Below are 19,503 nucleotides of genomic sequence, written 5' to 3'. Positions count from 1 at the left end.
ATAATGTAGTTAACAAAGAAAATAATCCACCTGATTTAAAAAAAAACAGTACCAGAAAAAAATTAATTTGGTATCAGCAGCTTCTAGATTGCTCTCTTATTAGGTTATAGATTCCTAAACAAGAGAGGCACCATTATGCCTAAGGCATTATATTATTCATACTATTACAATAAACTTACTGAATCAACTTAAAATATCTTAGAGAAAGACAAGTCCATTTTAAAACATATTTTCTTGCTATACTAAGAGCAATAGTCTTAAGTGATACAACTTTTTAAAAGGGAAAATGTAATTTAAAAAAAGTAAATTATCCAAAAAATGTCATACCTGTCTAAATTTCCATTCCTGTTCATGTTCTGATTCTCTTTGCTTTAACGGATCTTTAAAAATATCCGAATCAATGCGAGAGTTGGGATCAATGCTATCTTGCTGTTGCTGTCTTTTCATGGAGTCATTTGACATCTGTACTTTATTAATGCGTAATGCAGCTCTGTTATCTCTGGCTTTTTGCTTGGGGGGAAAAAAGAGAAAAAGAATTATCTTCCAACTATATAACAATACGTTTTAAGAAAGAAAAGTAACACTTAAGGCAAACTTTATTAAATAGAGAAAAAGTTGGGTTAAATAGTTAAGATATAATTCTTAGATCTTACAGCCTTGTATAATAACCCATCTTTTACACGGAGCATGTTACTCATCAGTAGAGGGAATGTTTTCATATCTGAAATCAGCTTAGAAATCCCAGGTATACCCTACTATGAAGAATTAACATCTTCCTCAAATTAGAGAGAGAGAAAACATCAAAGCCATCTTCTAAATCTAAAATCTGCAAACAAAAAATTTAAAAACAAAATCATCCTGAAGCATTAAAAATAGGTTGTCATTATCTTACTAAAAAGGCAAAGTAGAACAAATCAAGGCTTATCAACAACTTAACAACAAGAAAAAAAAAAAAAAACCAAGCTATTATCAGGCAAAAGAGCTATGGTGGTAGAGTGGGTTAAGCAACAAGCTTAACTGTGGTTCAAGCTCACCAACTGCTCTCAGGGAGAAAAATGAGGCTTTCTGCTCACGTAAAGATTTACAGTCTCAGAAACTCTGGAGAGCAATTCTACTTTGTCCTATATGGTTGCTGAATCAGAACTGAATTGATGATCATGGTTTGTATCTAAGCAATCGTTATCATGGTGGACACGTACACAGTAAATCAAGTTAGAAAATAACTGCATATTTTTTAAAGCAACAATGAAAATTTCATATGCTTTGAAATGCAAAATAAAAAGATTTGACTCCAACTGACAATCTTAATTTGGTTGTGAGAGAAAACAATTCACCATCTGAAACCGTGAATTAGAAAATTCCCTAGTAATTCTTAGCAAAATTACGTTAAAAAATTCCTTAAAAGTATCTGCTGCCAAAAGGACAAATATTATAAATATTGCATAAGACCATTATTGTAAAAGCTTAAGAAGAGATACCTATTACTAAAAAAAATAAATAAATAAATAAATAAATAAATCTGCTGCTGTTGTTATTAGTGCCTTCAAGTCCAACTCACGCAACCTGTATAGGATTCCCAAGAAGTGGCTGGTGGGTTTGAACCGCCAACCTTGTAGTTAGCAGTCTAATGCATATGCTACAGCACTGTACCAAGACTCTAAAAAAAGAATCTAGATATGTCCTTTCTTGAAATACAAAGATTTTTTTATTGAATCTAGTTAAAAAAGGACTTACTGTGAAAGCAATTGAGGCTTACTAACAACTCCAAGTTGAGTATTCTTTTGAAAACAAACAATTTTGAAGTGAAATGAATTAAACATGCACCTAAATTAACTAATTTTCGATCCTTAATACTCTTCTTCGGTTAAGTAGTTTAAGATGTCACCCTCTATATTAAGATTTAATGACTTAGTAAATCACCATTCAAAGTAAAGCTCTTTGCAATCACTCAACTCATAATAAAAACTTTAAAAAAAAAAAAAAGTACAGCTGTTAGTTGTCCAAATATTAACATATTATTTTTTGCAATGGAAAATATTATTAGCCTAAGACAATAAAAGTAATGTTCATGTATTGTGTTTAAAGATATAAACACATAGAAGTTTTTAAAATACCACATATGGTGCTCTTTCCTGTGAGCTTGCTTTTCTCCACAATTTCGCTATCTGCTTCACTCGGGTAGTCCAATCTACAACAAAGAACAGCACACACACTTATAGAACCACAGCAATGATATGGAATCATAACAAAAGCAACTGATAAACTGTTGACAGGTTATTCAGGTCATGTTTTCATAAATGTTTATTCCTATATTAAGTTCTTGGAACATTACAAAGTTCTTGGCACAAAGGAAACTGCAACTATTTTCTGAATGAAATACTACTTTATTAACAATCTTGTTAATAAGAGATATTATTATTGTAAAACAGAAATATTTTTAATTCTAAGAGATTAAGCAGTCAAAATGAATCTAACTCATGTATAAGAAATTACCCGAGTCTAGTAAGACATTACGAGAACCAAAGCAAAACATTTTCTAAAATATTTAAAACAGCTGTCTATCTATATGGCCAAAAGGAAGTAATGATAATTAAGAATACGCATCTCACTAGTATTTGTGTACAACAAGCACATGGAAAACACCCAGTATTTCAAGGAAATTCCATGGAATTCAGTGTCATGACAGCATACAAAATTCTAAGGATAAATGTAGAAGAGATTTATTTCCATATTAAAACATGAGAAAAAAAAAAAAGCCAATGAAAATGAAAATCAGCTGAGAGACCAACACAGCCGTAACCTATTATTTTATGAGGTTCTAGATCACACTGAAAAGCTAATACAAAGATTACTTAAAAACAAAAACAAACGTAGCTCTGCTGTGTAAGGACAATCTACAATGATACAAAGTGATTTAATATAACCAAGTATGCTGATCTCTAAATAGCAAAAAATAAGTGACTGGTATTATAAGTAGTTGGAAGAATGGGAATATTGCTTTAACAGACATTCCTGCCCTAAACCTGATTCCTACCATTAGATAAGTTATCCTTTGATTTATTTTTTTCTATAATTTATATATTTTTTACCACAGGGAGACCATACCAGAAAAGCACCTAGGCAGGTGTCGTCCTAAGAAAATCTACTTCTAGGTACCCCAGTAGTAATTCAGCAGCACTTCTGTGCAGAGACAACTGGGAAATTACTATAAACAGGGTTTGAATAACCTTTTAAATCTTGATTTTTCTTGTAACCTGTAACTTGTACCATTAACTTGTAATGTGTAACTCAAGATATTAAAGCAGTAAATATTCTGTAACTGATATTTCATTGATTCAAATGTTTCATTTTCTAGTCATTTAAAAAAAAAGGCAGATTTTTCAGAAATATCCATCTGCATTTTCAAACAAGTACCAGTAATGTACTGGTTTGGTTTTATGCCTTCAAGTTGGTTCAAATGCAGAGACCCTGTATAGAATTTCTGAGGCGGTAAATCTTTCCAGGAGCAAAAAGTCTTATCTTTCTCCTGCAGAGCGGCTGGTATATTTTATTTGAACTGCTGACCTTATGGTTAGCATCTGAACGCTTAACCCAGTGAAGAGAAGGGAAGATGGCATTGAGTTACTTTCAATGGCAAAACTGTTTAGAATTGATTCCAATGTATACTAACTGAATACTTTGATTAAATGACACTTTATATTCTAGAAATTTCTGGATAGAATTATACCTACACAACACTAACCCCTACATGTTTATAAGCATTTCTAGAAGCTGGAAAACTAATTATCACTTCACTAATTGAAACCACTTTGGGAACAATTTTAGGGTCGAGGCCAAGAAAATACAAGCTGTTTCTAGACAGGGAATCTTTGTGCAGTCACACTAGATGAAAATGAGTGATGAGATGGCTTTCTGTTGCAGTAAAAACAACAACAAAGTTATTATACTTGTAAAACTGCAATATAACATCCATGACTTACCAGGGAATTCTTCCTTTAAATTAGGAAAATTAATATTCGTGTACAGAACTGGTGCTACTGTTGCCATTTCACCCAAAGCTTCTTCTTTTTCCCACTTAAGCGTACTTCTCTGGGTATTTGACATTGTATCATTTTCTCCTTCCATAGTGGGAGCTGATGATGGCCAAGAGCTAATAGGATCACATACCATTGAATTAAATGTTGGATTTTTATTGCTAGCAATAACAAAGAATTTAGCTTCATAACCATAAAATAACTTTTAAGATACTATGGTCAAATACAACTTTCATTAAAACCAAATAGCTAAAAAGTAACATACTTGATGTTTTTTAAGAAAAAAGTCTCAATAAATATAATACACACTGATATTGTGTTGAGCAAATAATCCAACAAGAATACGGCATCAAGATTGTACGAATATGCATGAACAATCTGCAAAATGCAGATGACACAATTTAGCTTGCTGAAAGTGATGAAGACTTGAAGCACTTATGGTGAAGAGCAAAGATTACAGCCTTCAATATGGATTTTTGTCGTGTGTGCCTTCGAGTAGGCACTGACTCATAGCAACCCTGTATAGGGATTCCCAAGAGTCACTAGTGAGTCTAAACTGCTGACCTTACGGTTACCAGTCTGTCGCTTAACTTACAGTGCCTCATCAGGGCTCACCCCAACATAAAGACAACAGAAATCCATACAACTAGACCAATAAGAAACATCATGAAAAAACAGAAAAGATGGAAGTTGTGAAGGATTTCATTTTGCTTAGATTAAAAAAATCAATGCCCATTGAAGCAGTAGTCAAGAAACAAAATGACACTGCACTCAGAAACTCTCAATGAATACTGATAAAAAACAAAGATGTTACTTGGAAAAGTAAGGTGTTATTCAACCCACAGTATTTTCAATCATCTCATATGAGAGGGCTTCAAAAAGTTCATGTAATTAACAGATAAGGAAATTTGTCCACAAACTTTTTGAAGCCCCCGTCACGGGTGCGGAAGCTGGACAATGAATAAAGACCTAAGAACTAATGCTACTGAATTACGGTGTTGGAGCATTAAATATATCATGGACTGCCAAAAGAACGAACAAGTCTATATTGGAAGAAGTATAGCCAGAGTTCTTCTTAGAAGTGACAATGGTTAGACATCATCTCATGTTCTTTGGACATGTTAACTGAAAAGAGCAGCCAGTTCCTGGTGAAGGACATCATGCTTGTTAAACAGATGCTCAGTGAAAAATAAGAAGACCTTCTATGAGATAAACTGACATAATGGCTGCAATAATGGACTCAATGTAACAACAACTGTGAGAATGGCATATGACTGGGAAGTGTTTTGTTCTTTTGTACACAGTGTTGCTACCAAGTCCTAAACTACTCAATGGCATCTAACAGCAGCAACAATACTGTGTTCAGTAACTTCAGCAGAAACAACAAAGTTAGTGTGATATAACTTTCCATAGAAGATGAAGGCTTTTAAATACCTGGCATCAGGGTAAGGGGGTTGTGCTATAGTAGAGAAAGTTCCCAATCCACTTCCAGGAGGCAATGAATTATGCGAGAGATGAGGACTGGGTCCCATAAGGCCATTCATGAGAGGTATCCGTGAAAAAGCATCTTAAGAAAACATAAACATAATTTGGGTAAAATGGTTGCATATTATTCAAATTTTTAAAAAGCATCTGAAATAGTTCTAAATAAAAACTTATAGTAACTTCTCAATATAAATTGTTTTTAAGTGCCATCGAGTCGGTTCCAACTCATAGTGACCCTGTATAGAGATTCCAAAGAGTGATTGGTGAGTTTGAACTATGAATCTTGCAGTTTGCAGTCCAGCGCTTAGTTTACAGTGCCACACAAGGATTCCAAAACATAGTTATGATGATTAAATTAACACTTTCTCTAAGAGTTTTAAATTAGCAACATTTCACATATCATTATCAATTAATGTTTACTATAAAATACATTCTGATTTAGGCCTAAGCAGAGCAGTAGGTTTCTCCTTATACGTGCACTTTCTAGTCTTGGGTTTATAATTCTGCTGAGATTAACAGAGTGGGCGGAAGACTGCACTGTGACTGGTATGTTTTAAATATTTTGCAAGGATTGGTCAATTTCCTATATAAATAATGTGCATAAAATCCTTGTTGGAATTAGCAGATTACTACGCAAACTAGGTGACAATGGCCTAAAAGGGCCAATTTCACAAAGGTTGAAGGGGACCTCACTATCATCAGGAAGAAAAGGCTGGAGCAGGGCATGTCATTTGTACCTGAGGTGCCTGTGCTGAGAACCTCCTCGACCCATGAGCTAGAGCTGTAACACAGAAGATGGTGAGAAACAACAGTGCAAGATGGGTGTAGTAACACAAGCAGCAGGAAGCAGGAGACTGGTGTGACCTGGCTGTGGTGGGTTTCCCAGATCACAAATCTAGGCAGCTGCAAATGGGCTTGTTGAATCACAAAGGGAGAGAGCTGAACACCTTCAGACAGAAGGCTTGCTGGCGGAGTAGGCTCCCTCTGGTGCATGGAGCAATAAGAACTGCAGTACTGGCCCAAAGAGGGCATTGGCCAGCCAGTATGAAAGAAGGCCTGCTTGCCTGTGGGCAACTGAGATGAAGCTTACAGCTGTCTTGTTTGGAAGCTATCCTGATTGGTGAATTCTATCCTATCTCTTGAATTCCTTGAGTTGTATCCTGTTTTTTTCCCAAATGGATTATGATCCCGAGTTGTACACTGTTACTTTCCTATAAACCACTTAATTTTGAATATGATTTGTAAATTTTGTGTGCCCAATGCAACAAACCATTGAACCTAGCAGAGAAATAAAGAGCTATGGGGAGAACGGATGGTGTCAAAAATGGTGAAAAGGTTGTCTGACTGCCACTTCACAGCAATCAGCTCTATGTTGATCTTGACTCTCATCCCTCAGTAATTTAATTTAGATCACTTCTGATGCCAGTAGTACTAGATATTACGTTCCAGTTTTCATTACTTGCAGTTTCAGTCCTTGAATACATTTTAACTCTCATTAGTTTATTTGCATGTTTCAAGAACTTTTCTCCCCCCTAAATGCACATTAAGAAAATAAAGCCACTTTGTGTTTCTCTGTAACTCTTCCAAGTTTTAAATCTTAATCCTTATCATTATTTTCCACTCAACTCTTTGGAAACAAGTGAACTATCTGTTGAGTTCACCAGCCTAATTTTCCTTGTGTATCCTAAAAAGCCCTCCCAATTCAACATGAAGATTTGTACAGGCAAATTGCAATGTGAAAAAATACAAGACTTCTGTTAAGTACTGTAGCACTAAAAACAACACTATTTCACAGCTTCACACCACAAAAGTTTTAGAGTTGGCTAATACCTTCGTTACGTGGGAATAATGATGGAGAACTCATAATCTGATCAGTTTATCATGCTGTTTGATACTGGATAAAAATCAAACCCAGAAATGCTTAATACATGTATTACTTTATATAACATAATTTGAATGTCACAACACTAAGGCACATGAGGGCACAATTAGCACTAGTGTATACATTAGGAAGTGAAGGCTGAATGTCATTTTCAAGATTTTGTCTCAAGGACTATGACTTGACTTTCAGGTTTGGCTTAGCCTATTAATGTTAGAGCTCTACCCATTGGATCAAGGTTACATCATGGCAAATGTTAAGAGTCGAAAACTTACTCCAGCCAACTTTTTCCTTATACAAGGGTATTTCAAAAAGTTCATAAAAAATTATCTTTAACCTCCACTTTTTCAACAATTTTTTTTTAAGCTCTTTGGTTTGTCAATTTGCTTGAAATTTGCCTTCTCAGCTTTCTGACTGCTCTTCTGCATTATTGCAAACACAATACAATCTGTCCCCCACTTCATATCACTCCTATTGAAAATTAATAATAATGTTCTCATGGTTCAGTGAAATCCCAAGTTTCAAGTTCTCATCCTATTTAACTTGGTGCTGGACTGAAAAATCACTTTGATCTGCAAGGTTGGAGGTTCAAGCTCACCACCTGCTCCTTGAAAACCCTATATAGGTTCGTTATGGGTTGGAACCGACTTGACTGCACTTAACAACAACAACAATAATTTTTCCAATTATGTTTTTGCGATTCTATACACCTGCAATGTTTTCATCTGTTATGCTAATTTTTTCAGTTTCAACTAGCCTTGAAAGAAGAAAAACAGGGAAAGTGCAATTGCACACCTAGTATGAGCAGATAACCTTAACGTGTTAGATTGTTGTTAGGTGCCATCAACTTGGCTCTGACCCATAGCTATGCTAGACACAACAGAATGGAATGTTGCCTGGTTCTACATCATCCACGAAACTGATATTATGTTTGAGTCCACTGTTGCTGCCACAGTGTCAAATCCATGTCATTGGGGTTTTCATTTTCGTTGACCCTCCACTTAACCAAAAACTGATCTTTCCTGATAAAATGTCCAAAGTACGATAGATAAAGTCTTGCCATCCTTGCTTCTTAGGAGCATTCTGGCTATACTTCTTCCAGCAATCCATGCTACTCCAGCAATCCATGCTACTCCAGCATTCCATGCTACTTTCAATTTTCTTTGCCAACACCATAATTCAGATGAATTGACTGTTCTACACTCTTTCTTATTACTGTCCAACTTCACATGCACCTAAGTCAACTGAACTCAGTCAACTGAAAATATCATGTTTTGGGTCAGGCATACCTGTATCCTCAAACTGACATGTTTACTTTAACACACTTCACAAAGCAGTTGGACAGCAGATTTGCCTAATGCAATATGCCCTTTGATTTCTTGACTGTTGTTTCCATTACTGTGGGCTGTGGATCCAAGTAAAATGAAATCCTGGACAACTTCAATCTATTCTCCATTTATCATGCTATTTACTGGTCCAATTGTGGAAATTTTTGTTTTCTTTACATTGAGATGCAACCTATACTGAAGACTACAGTCTATGATCTTCATCAGTAAGAATATAAGTCCTCAGCTTTCATGAAGTAAGGTTGTGTCATCTGCTTATCACAGGTTGTTATTCAGTCTTGCTCCAATCCTGATGACACATTTTTCTTTATATAATCCAGCTTCATGGATTATACGATCAGCATACAGATTCAATAAATATGGTGAAAGGATACAACCCTGGCACACACTCAGAATCCCCTTGTTCTCTTTCAGTGACTGCTTCTTGGTTTATGTACATATTCCTTATAAGCACAATGAAGTGTTTTGGAACACATTCTTTGTGATGTTATCCATATAATCCACATGTTCAAATGCCTTTACAAAATCAAAAATGCACAAGTAAACACCTTCCCCCAGTGAGATGGACTGGCAAAGTGGCACCATCAGTGGGCTCAAGCATGGCAACAATAGTGAGGTTGGCCCAGGATCGGGCAGTGTTTCGTCTTGCTGTGCACAGGGTTGTTACGAGTTGGTACCAACTCGATGACACCTAACAACAACAACAAAACATCTTCCTGGTGTTCTCTGCCTTTAGCCAAGATCCATCTGATGTCAGCAATGATATCCTAGTCCCATGTCCTCTTCTGAATCTGGCATCAATTTCTGGCAGCTCCCTGTCAATGTACTGCTGCAGTCATTTTTGAATCATCTCCAGCACTGAAACACAGAGACTTTCAAGGCCTCCTGCTTGACAGAAGCCAAAAAGGAAATGTGCCCTCTGGGACATGAGAAGTCCTATGCTTAAAATCCTCCCAGGACTGGTTTAAAAAAAAACAAAAAAAAACTAGCTTTGAGAGCTATTGCATCAGAGCTTATTCAGTTAGCTGAAAATCTGTAGCTGAGAGAGCTGTTACCTGTGAGCTAGGCTAGTTAGCAGCTTAGAGACTGATAGAAACCAGCTGGGGCATCCTGGCAGCAGAGAACCACTGCTAATAGCAGTTAAAAGAGCTAAGTAAGCTGCTACACTCACTGGTTATGAGTTGGGCCAGTCAGCAGTGTAGAGGCTGACAGAGAGGTCCAACCGGCAGAGAAGGAAGTGGTCCGACAGAAAATTAGAGTTGGCATGTCAACTGGAAGAAGAAAAGTTGTACCTACTAATTGCTGGCAGAGAGTAGTTGTTATCAGTTGAGAAAGGTCTGAAAAGTTGTTCCAGCAGAAAGCTTATCAGTTCCATGAACCTTTTTGCTCTAAAAGCAGTCCTTGGTTGGAAGCTATCCAGCACTTTAGAAGGGTGGGATGTGCTCTCCACTTCAGGGACAGTTCCAGACCTTGTTTTGTGCTTACTGACACTAATTGTGAGTTGCTCCTGATTCCAAATTGTTGTCTGTTACTTAACTAGTAAGTCACCTATAAGTATTGTTTGGGTTATATGTGGATGTTTCAACAAATTATCAAACCCAGTGGTGAAGTAGATAGTGCCATGAAGTCAGGAACAGATGTCAGAACAACAAAAACTGGGAAGCTGAAGTGGTAACATTTAACCTCTGCTTCATAGAAACTTTCATTGTGCTAATCCTGACTCTTATCCCTCATTAATTTAGATAATTCATTTTGCTGCACTACATTTTGCATCAGTCATTATGGTATCTTATAAAAAGCCTCTGGGAACAATTAAGGCAAAAAGCAGTTATGATGTGTATGTTTCATCAAACGCAAGCCACATGGTTAGTCTACCACAAATCAAGAGAAATCTATGTTTAGAAGTTAAATTGGTAGAAACACCAACATTTTAATTATGTACTTTAAGACAATCTCCATACACTGAATGAGAGGTCATAAAATTATCATCATTCAATTCAGTGTAATTATGAAGAAGTGATAAAAGTATATAAAGAATAATTCCAGGCTCATTCAAAATATGAAAACTGTAGGTCACAATAGATTCCAAATCCTTTCTGTAGGAAATACCCATATATAAAACAATGAATGACATGTAACTGCCCTATCGACTCCTCCAAATTTTAATTCTAGGCCATGAGATTTCAGCAGACTCTCCAGACAGAAAGAGAAATCTGAGCTTATTGTATTTAGCAACTAGTTATAGGTAGTTGAAGAAAGCTGATCCTACAAAATAAGCCAATTTTCACCAAATTTGGAATTTCAATAGAGTTAGCAGGTGTGGAAAGGGCACTGATTTTCTTTGAAAATATTTATCAAGCACATATGATGTGCCATAGTATATAGTGACAAACTAGACAGATATGGTTCTACTATTTATCAAGTTCATAATTTGAAAGATAATTACCAAACAGGTCATATTTGGACTACATGCTACAACAAACAAAAAGCACAGAAGGAAGTGGGGTTGACTGGCTAGTCTCGAAGGACATGACAATGAAATTGACACCAGATCATCTGGTGGAAAAGGGGAATGGGTAGGTACCATTATACCCTCCCTACTGCTCAAAAATGAGCAAAAGAATCTTCTTTTAAACAGGATCACAAATGTCCACAAAGTTTCAGGGACATAATTGTATGACTGCTGTAATACTATGATCACAAAAGAGGGTTTCTCTTATAAGTTTGTAAATGTTATCACTAAAGAACAGAACTAAATTCTATATATATATGGGAGCTACAAAAACTTTGTGGAAAATAGAATTATACGAAAATAGAACTTTCCACAAACTTTTTGAAGCCCTTCGTACATACATACATCAAACTAAACAGAATTAGTTGTTTAGTCAATTTTGACTCATGGCTAACCCCATGTGTGTCAGAAGAGAACCATATCCCTTAAGGTTTTTGGGTTTGTTGGTTTTTAAATTTTATTTTCACTGTGGTTTCATGCAAACAGGCTATACACCAACAATTTCTACACATAAAGTTCAGTAACGATGATTACATTCTTAGAGGTGTACAATCATATTCACACGTCTTTTCCAAGACGTTCCTCTCTATTAACATAAACTCACTGCCCCCTAAATTTTCTCTCTCTCAAGTTGTTGTTAATCTGATCCCACACAGAAAGAACTTAAAAGAGCACAATACATAAATAACAATGACATTCTTTACCAGGTAAGCTAAACTACCGTTTGGTTAGTAAGACTTCAGGAGGTACTTTTAGTTTAAAGTGTAGAGATTATTTTAGTACACTAGTTCTGTGGGCTCATTCAGAAGTCTGGAATACAAAAAAAATTTTAATTATGATCTGAAACTCCTTCATGATCAAAATTTTTCTAAAGAATCTTTAATCTTTAAGTTGACCAATGGTCCCGGGCATCATGCAGTTCTCGTTTCATGACCAAAGATGCAAGTTTCTCATGGAGACAATTAGCTACGCATTCCATTTTCTCCTCCTATTCCTGACTTTCCTCCTTCTGTTGCTTCAGGTGTAAAGAGACCAATTATTGTTTCATGGATGGTTACATGAAGGCTTTGAAGACCAGAAGCAACATGCAATGAAGTATTCAGAAGAACAGAAAACACTAAACATGGTATTCTAATTAACTAAATCGGTATGGTCCATCAAGCCATGACTCTAAACCTCCAAAATGATGACTTCCAGCTAGATGGCAGACTAGCAGATTCACTACACAGACCCTTCAGGACAAGAAACTAGAATCATGCGGGTGACGAGAAAGGTGCAATTTCTTCTTTTCCCACCACACTTTCTGATGACCAAAAATGTGACCAGCTCGTACTCACATCCACCCCCAGCGTAGACACAGATGAAAATCTGGCACTCTAAACTTCAGAAGAAAGGTTAGAGAGGTGGATAAAGTGCTTGCTGGGAGGGCAGACAGGCTGAGCAAGGACTGCGAGAGACGGCGAATGACTGGAGAATGGCTGGTCAGAAGTGGCTCCACCATCTGGTGTGCTGCTTTGGCAGCAGAGGGAGGCCTGGCATTCACACAGGTGACGGAAAAGGTGCAATTTCTTTTTTCCCCCCCACACTTCCCTGGTGACCAAAAATGAGGCCATCTCTTACCCACATCCACCCCCAGCATAGATCCTGCTCAGCATGAGGTGGGGGCCAACCATGCAGATTTGGCGTGCCGTTTTGGTGCCTGGATTGAGGTAAATTTGGCTCCAGATTTACAAAATTCACAGATACAACAGACAAGCATTTAACAGGTCACCCTTCCCCCAGCTTCCCTGTGGTCCTAAAAGGCACTGAAACCAGCTCCATCAAGGGCTTCTAAGAACTACCTCCAGATTGAGTGCACTGAACATAGATAACACTGAGGCCAATAAGAACTCCATCTAGGACCAGGAACTATGCTGCCACACCCCTTACCCCTTCTACAACCACCTGTGAGCTCCTTGAATTGCAGGAGCAACCCAGAGATTTCTTCCCTGTGGGTTCAACAATTGCAGTTTGGTTTTACAAATACAACAATGTTACAATACTCTGGCAACAAAAGACAATTTTAGTTCACACAAAGAGACGAGATATTGGCTTAAACTATCAACCAAGATTCATAGGAAGCAAATGTTAATAGAACTGAAAACGAATTCAAAAGAATAATAATTAGGTACCTCCATAAGATTTATTGAAAGACTGAGGAAACCAAGGAGAAAACAATAAAAACTTTAGAAGAATTCAGGAAAACACTATAAGAACTGACAGACAAAATAAATGCAGAAGTGAAATAATACAAAACTTGCAGTTAAAAATCCAGAAGAATAATATTAAGATCTCAGAAATGAACAATGCATTGAATGGGCAAAGAAATGGATGCAAAGAAATTAGTCAGCTTGAGGAGAATCACTCAGTACTAATATGATAGAAGACAATCAGAAACACCAGTGAAAACATCTGAAAAAAGCCTAAGAGTTATGTGGGACACCATGAAGAAGACAAATAATGTATGAAATCAATATTGTAAAATGTTAAGAAACGTTTTATTGATAAAAGAAAAAATCTATGATGGTTACATGGCGTGTGTGTGGGGGGGGCGGCAGGCAGATTATTCATTGGCTAGAGGGAAGATACATGTTAACATGGGTGACAGAGTAGGCAATAAACCTCCAAACAAAAGAACTAAATCCTATAAAGTGTATGTTAATCTATATGCAGCCTCAGCTGATAGATAGTCTTTGTGTGTGTGCGCGTCACTGTGGTACATATGTCTATCAGAAAACTTTGCAAATTCAACTTTACCAGTGATCAAACTTATTAACAGTCCTTGCATTAACTGGCTATAGCCAACCCTGTTGCCACTAAGTCAATTCTGATTCATGATGACTCTGCAGGACAGAGAAAAACTGCCCAGAGAGTTTCCAAGGCTACACTCTGGACAGAAACAGACTGCTTTCTCCTTAGAGTGGCTGATGGGTTTGAACCACTAATCTAGTCAATATCAGGCAAGACTTTTATCGGTTGTATAAACTATCCTTTAGTCAACGCAAGTTTTCTGTCACCATAATCTGAAACTCAGTACTCCACAAGCAACAACTTGACCTTTCCCCTCCCTTCCAATCCCGGTAAACCACTAATAAACTTTGGTCTCTATTGTCAGTACAAAATGATGAAGGCATAGAAGACATTAAGAGCAAAGGAAGATACTGGGATGTGCACAAGTGTTAAAAGGCAACAGATTGGGTAAGATAGTGGGCAAGGCAGGAACATTTACAGCAACAATAAAGATAAGAAAAAACAAAACAGATGCAAATGATGGTCCTGGAACCCTTAGCATCTGATGAAGGAATACAGCAGTGGACTGAATGCTCACCAGGAAAGGAAGCTGAATAGATGCAGCCATCTTAAATTTTTGTGAGCTGTTTAAGAGTTAAGAAAGCATACTGGCATTATAGAAACTGGCATTGCAGAGATAAAGGTGTGATTTTTTTTTTCTTGCTCCCCATACTTACCTGGTGGTGACCAGAGGTGTGGCTGGCCCCAACCCATGTAAGCTCCCAGAGAAACTCCTGCTCTCCTGGAGTCAGAGTCTGATGGGGGTGAATGGCGCAACTGTAAGCCCTATGAAAGTGCCAGTGCCTGAATTCAGGTGACTCCTTTCCAAATCTGCAGGGCCGGCTATGGCCAGCCCTGGACTAGCCCTAAATAGGAGAAGCATCTGAATGGATGTATGTGTTGGGGGTGGGGTGGGAGAAGACATGTGATCTGTGCCAAGTAGGCAGACTGGGCACTGCCATCTTGAATTTTCATGGGTGGTTTGGCAGGCAGAGGGTGGTTGGTGGCTCAGAGGCTAACTTTTTCTTGTACTCCACATTACCCTGGCTAAACAGAAGTGTGGCCAGCCCCCACGCACATAATACTCTCAGCAAAACTCTAGTTCTCTATAGGTAAAGTCACAACAAAGGGAGTGGGGAAACAGTAGCACCAACTCCAGCACCTGGAATGAGGGGTGGCCTACTCCAGATTTATAGAGCAAGTTATGGTCAGCTCAGGACTAACAGGGCATCTGACCCTTGGTTGTCCTCTGGGATGGAAATACGTGAATCCCCCAAATGCTTTGGGCCAGGTTGGCTGCCCAGAATAGACAACACACAGTCCTACAGGAACTCCATCCAGGGCTGGGCATGTCACCATTTCATCCCTTGCCTAACCACCACGTGAGGGCCTTAGCTAGCAGGAGAGCCCAGAATTTTCTACTCTCTAGGTCTAGCTGCTACTGCCTTGGATTGTTCCTTTCATTGTTTTTGTTTGTTAATTGTTTCTTCTCCTTCTTCCTCTCTTTACATGCCCTTGATTTTTACCCTTTGTATCTCTTATTTTTTCTTCTTTTTCCCAACAGTTTTTACTACTTCCCCTCTCCCCCCATCCCCAGCATACTTGCTTTTTCTTTACTCCTCTCTGATCTCTTTCCGGTTTACCCACCCCTCTCCCTAATTATATTTAGTTCTTTTTATTTCAATTTTGTCTCTTCTGTGGGTTCCTCCTCCCAACGTTTCTCATTTTGGTTTTTCTACTTTGTTTCCAGCCGCCGGCTGCCCCCGCCCCCCATTATTTTCCCTTTTTTGCTGTTATTTGCTTGGTTGGTTTCCTTCTCTCTTTTGTTTGTCTTTTTCTTCTTCTTGCCTCACCCAACAAGGAACAGCAACTATCCTCATACAGCACCAACCATTGGGCAAGAACCGACACCAGTTACTAGACACCAGATCAACAACAAAAACCATTGGCCAAACTTATCCTAAATGGAGCTGCATGAACAGAAAACAGAGAATGATGCACATGTGTCCAATCTCTCATCACATTCACCAGGAGATTACACCAACGTACAATCATCAACTTAACACAGACACAACACTACCACAAAAAACAATTTCTGTTCACACAAACAAGATAGAGTGGCTCAAACAAGTGACCAAGAGGCAGAGATAGAAAGTGATAGAAAGAAAGAAAGAAAAAGACATTGTAACTACTTGAAGAGGATTCAAGACAATAACAGCAATTAGGTACCTCCAAATGACTGACAGGAATGTCAAAGTAAGTAAGGAAGAATTTAGGAAAACACTACAGGAACAAACAAAAAACCTGAAGGACTGGAGCCAATACAAAACCTGTAAACAGAAATTCAGAAGATTAAATAAGAGTAAAATTTCAGATATGGACAATACAATGAAAGGGCGAAGAAGTAGTTTTTAATCAATGGAAGCTTGAATTAGTGAGCTTGAAGATAAATATCTCAATACTAGTAAGCTAGAGGAATAATTAGAAAAAAGAATGAAAAATAATCCAATGAAAGCCTAATATTTATGTGGGATACCATGAAGAAAATAACTTATGAGTGATCAGAATTCTAGAACAGGAAGAGAGAAAAAAAAAAAAGCTCAAAAAATACAGTAAAAGAGTTGCTTGAAGAAAACTTTTGTAACATCATGAAAGACAAAAAAAAGATAGCATTCAAGTAGCTGAATGAACCCCAAACAGGATAGACTCCAAAAGAAAAGCACCAAGACATATCATAACCAAACTCACCAAAGCCACAAACAAAGAAAAGAATCCTGGAAGCAATTCAGGAAAAACAAAGTTACCTACAAAGGAGTACCAATAAGATTAAACTCTGTTTTCTCAGGAGAAATCATGCAGGCAAAACTGCACTGAGAAGACATACACAAAACTCTGAAAGAACATAGATACTCCATGTAAAACTCAACTCAATTCACAGTAAAAATTTTTGAAGTGTTGAGGAGTAAATATGTCAGTTTGAGGACTAAGGTGCGCCTGACCCAAGTCATGGTATTTTCAATAACTTTATATGCATGTGAAAGTTGGACGGTGAATAAGGAAGAACGTAGAAGAATTGAGGCATTTAAGTTACGGTATTGGAGGAGAATGTTAAAAGTACCATGGACTGACAAAAGGACAAACAAATCAATGTTAGAGCCAGAATGCTCCTTGGAAGTCAGGATGGCCAGACTTCATCTTTCATACTTCAGACATATTATCAGGAGGGACCAGTCCCTCATGGTCCCTCCTGATAATATATCATGTTTGGCAAAGCGGAGGATCAGAGAAAGAGAGGAAGATCCTGCAATAAAATGGGATTGGCAGTGGCACAAGTAATGGGCTCAAATGTATCAACATTTGTGAGGTTGGCGCAGGACCAGGCAATGTTTCATTCTGTTGTGCACACGGTTGCTGTGAGTCGACACTGACTCTATCTACCTACCCTACCTACCTACCTACCTTCCTACCTACCTACTTATCTACCTATCTATATCCAGTAATATGAATTGTTTGACAGAGGTTATTTTTACATATGTATTTATATGTGCTGCAAATATAACCATGAATATAGTAGAGCACACAGTGCAAAGTTGTGAAAATTTCTTAGCCATAATCAAACACCTTAAGTGAACTGAGTTTACTGGGCCTGGGGATTTAGGGCCATAGTCTCGAGGGACACCAAGGTCAACTAGCCTAACACAGTCCACAAAGAACGATTTACATCCTACTTTGATGAGTAATGGCTGGTGTCATAATAACTTTTAAGGTGCAACTATTTGTCTCTTATCTTTAAATAGGACTGGTTGTAATTCTCATCCAAATGTTAGGCAAAATTCCCTAAGGAAGCCATCTGATTAAAAACTTGTTCCATTGAGAGGTTTTTGATCACTGATGCAATCTCATCACTTGTTATAGGTCTACTGAGAATTTCTATTTCCTTTTGAGTTCAGTTTGGGTAGGGTGTGTTTTTAAGAATTAGTCCATTTCATCAAGATTATATAGTTAGTTGTCACAAGGTTTTTCATAATATTGTTGTAAAGCTCTTTATTTTATCAGGTCAGTTGTAACAGCTCTTCTTTCACCTCTTATTTTGGTTATTTGAATCTCTTTCTTTCCTTGTCAGTCTAGCTGAGAGTATGCCAATTTTATTGATTATCTGGTTCTGCTGATTCTATTGCTTTTCTGTTTTTCATTTAATTCATTTCTGCTCAGATCTTTGTTATTTCATTCCTTCTGGTAGGTGTAGGCCTAGTTAGTTCTTTTGTTTCTAAGTCCTCAAAATGTCAAATCTGGCAGTTGAGTTGAGATCTTTCTTCTTTTTTCATGTAGGCATTTGTTGATAAAAGATTCTCTTTTGAGTACTGCCTTCACTGTATCCATTAAGTTTTGGTATGTTGCTGTCTTCCTTTTCATTTGACTGTAAGAAATTTGTGATTTCTCAATTGACCAATGGTAGTCTGACAGTGCGCTAGTTTCCATGACTTGCATTTATAAAATGTTTTTTTCTTTCTTTCTTTTATTTCTAGCTTTGCTCTGTTTGGTCAGAGAAAATACTTTACATGATTTTTTAATCTTAAAATTTAGTGAGACTTGCTTTGGGACCTACAATATGGTCTATACTGGAGAATTATCCATGTGCACTGGCGCAGAATATATATTGTTTTGTTGTTGGGTGAGTATTCCACTTATGTCTGTTAAGTCTAGTTGGTTTATAGTATTATTTTCCCTTTTTCTTTCCCTTTCAACCTGTTTGTGTCTTTGGGTCTAACGTATGTCTTTTCTACATAGCATATTGTTAGATCATTTTTGGTCTTTGAAAAAATCTATTCTGGCACTCTCTGCCTTTTGATTCAAGTTAGTACATTTATAGTCATGGTTATTATTGACGAAAAATGACTTCTATCATTTGGTTTTGTTTTATTGGGTATGTTTTAAACCTTCTCTGTCCTTTACTACTGGCTTGTTTTTGTGTTTTGTTATAGTGAGACATTTTGGTTCCCTTTTCCTTTCCTTTTATATTTGTTTTGTATGCTATTTTCTATGGTAATCATGAATATTATATATTCAATGGCTCATTTTTTGGTTAAGCAGACTGCTAGAACTTTTTTGAGACATCTCTGGGTACATTTAAACTATTAACCTTTCCATTAGTAGCCAGGAGTTAACAGTTTGTGCCAACTAGGAATGTACATACATTGTTGTTGCTGCTGTTAAATGCTGTCAAGTCAGTTACAACTTCATCGTGTGACCCTGGATAGGGTTTTTGAGGACTGGCCAGTGGGCTTGAACAACCAATCTGTGGTTAGAAGTCCAGTGATTATCCTACAGTTGTTTTTGTTGTTAAGTGCCGTCGAGTTGGTTCCAACTCATAGCGACCCTGTATAGGGTTTCCGAAGAGCGACTGTTGAGCTTGAATTG

The 19,503-nt window shown here is 37.3% G+C and overlaps 1 protein-coding gene across 1 annotated transcript in view; it reads right to left on the bottom strand.

The window, feature by feature from the left end:
• The window catches only part of KMT2C (lysine (K)-specific methyltransferase 2C), a 364,954-nt gene that overhangs the window by 76,796 nt on the left and 268,655 nt on the right, over positions 1–19,503 (bottom strand). The window contains exons 31-34 of the mRNA XM_006873669.1: positions 5,469–5,601; positions 3,981–4,195; positions 2,115–2,188; positions 328–510 (exon numbers count right to left, since the gene is read on the bottom strand). Of these exons, the coding sequence (XP_006873731.1) occupies positions 328–510; positions 2,115–2,188; positions 3,981–4,195; positions 5,469–5,601 (605 nt within the window). The remainder of the gene's footprint in view (positions 1–327; positions 511–2,114; positions 2,189–3,980; positions 4,196–5,468; positions 5,602–19,503) is intronic.

The sequence above is a fragment of the Chrysochloris asiatica genome, unplaced genomic scaffold, assembly GCF_000296735.1.
Source record: "Chrysochloris asiatica unplaced genomic scaffold, ChrAsi1.0 scaffold00249, whole genome shotgun sequence".
NCBI classification, from domain to species: domain Eukaryota; kingdom Metazoa; phylum Chordata; class Mammalia; order Afrosoricida; family Chrysochloridae; genus Chrysochloris; species Chrysochloris asiatica.
Note: the sequence above shows the minus strand (reverse complement) of the source record. Positions and strands in the feature narration are given on the sequence as shown.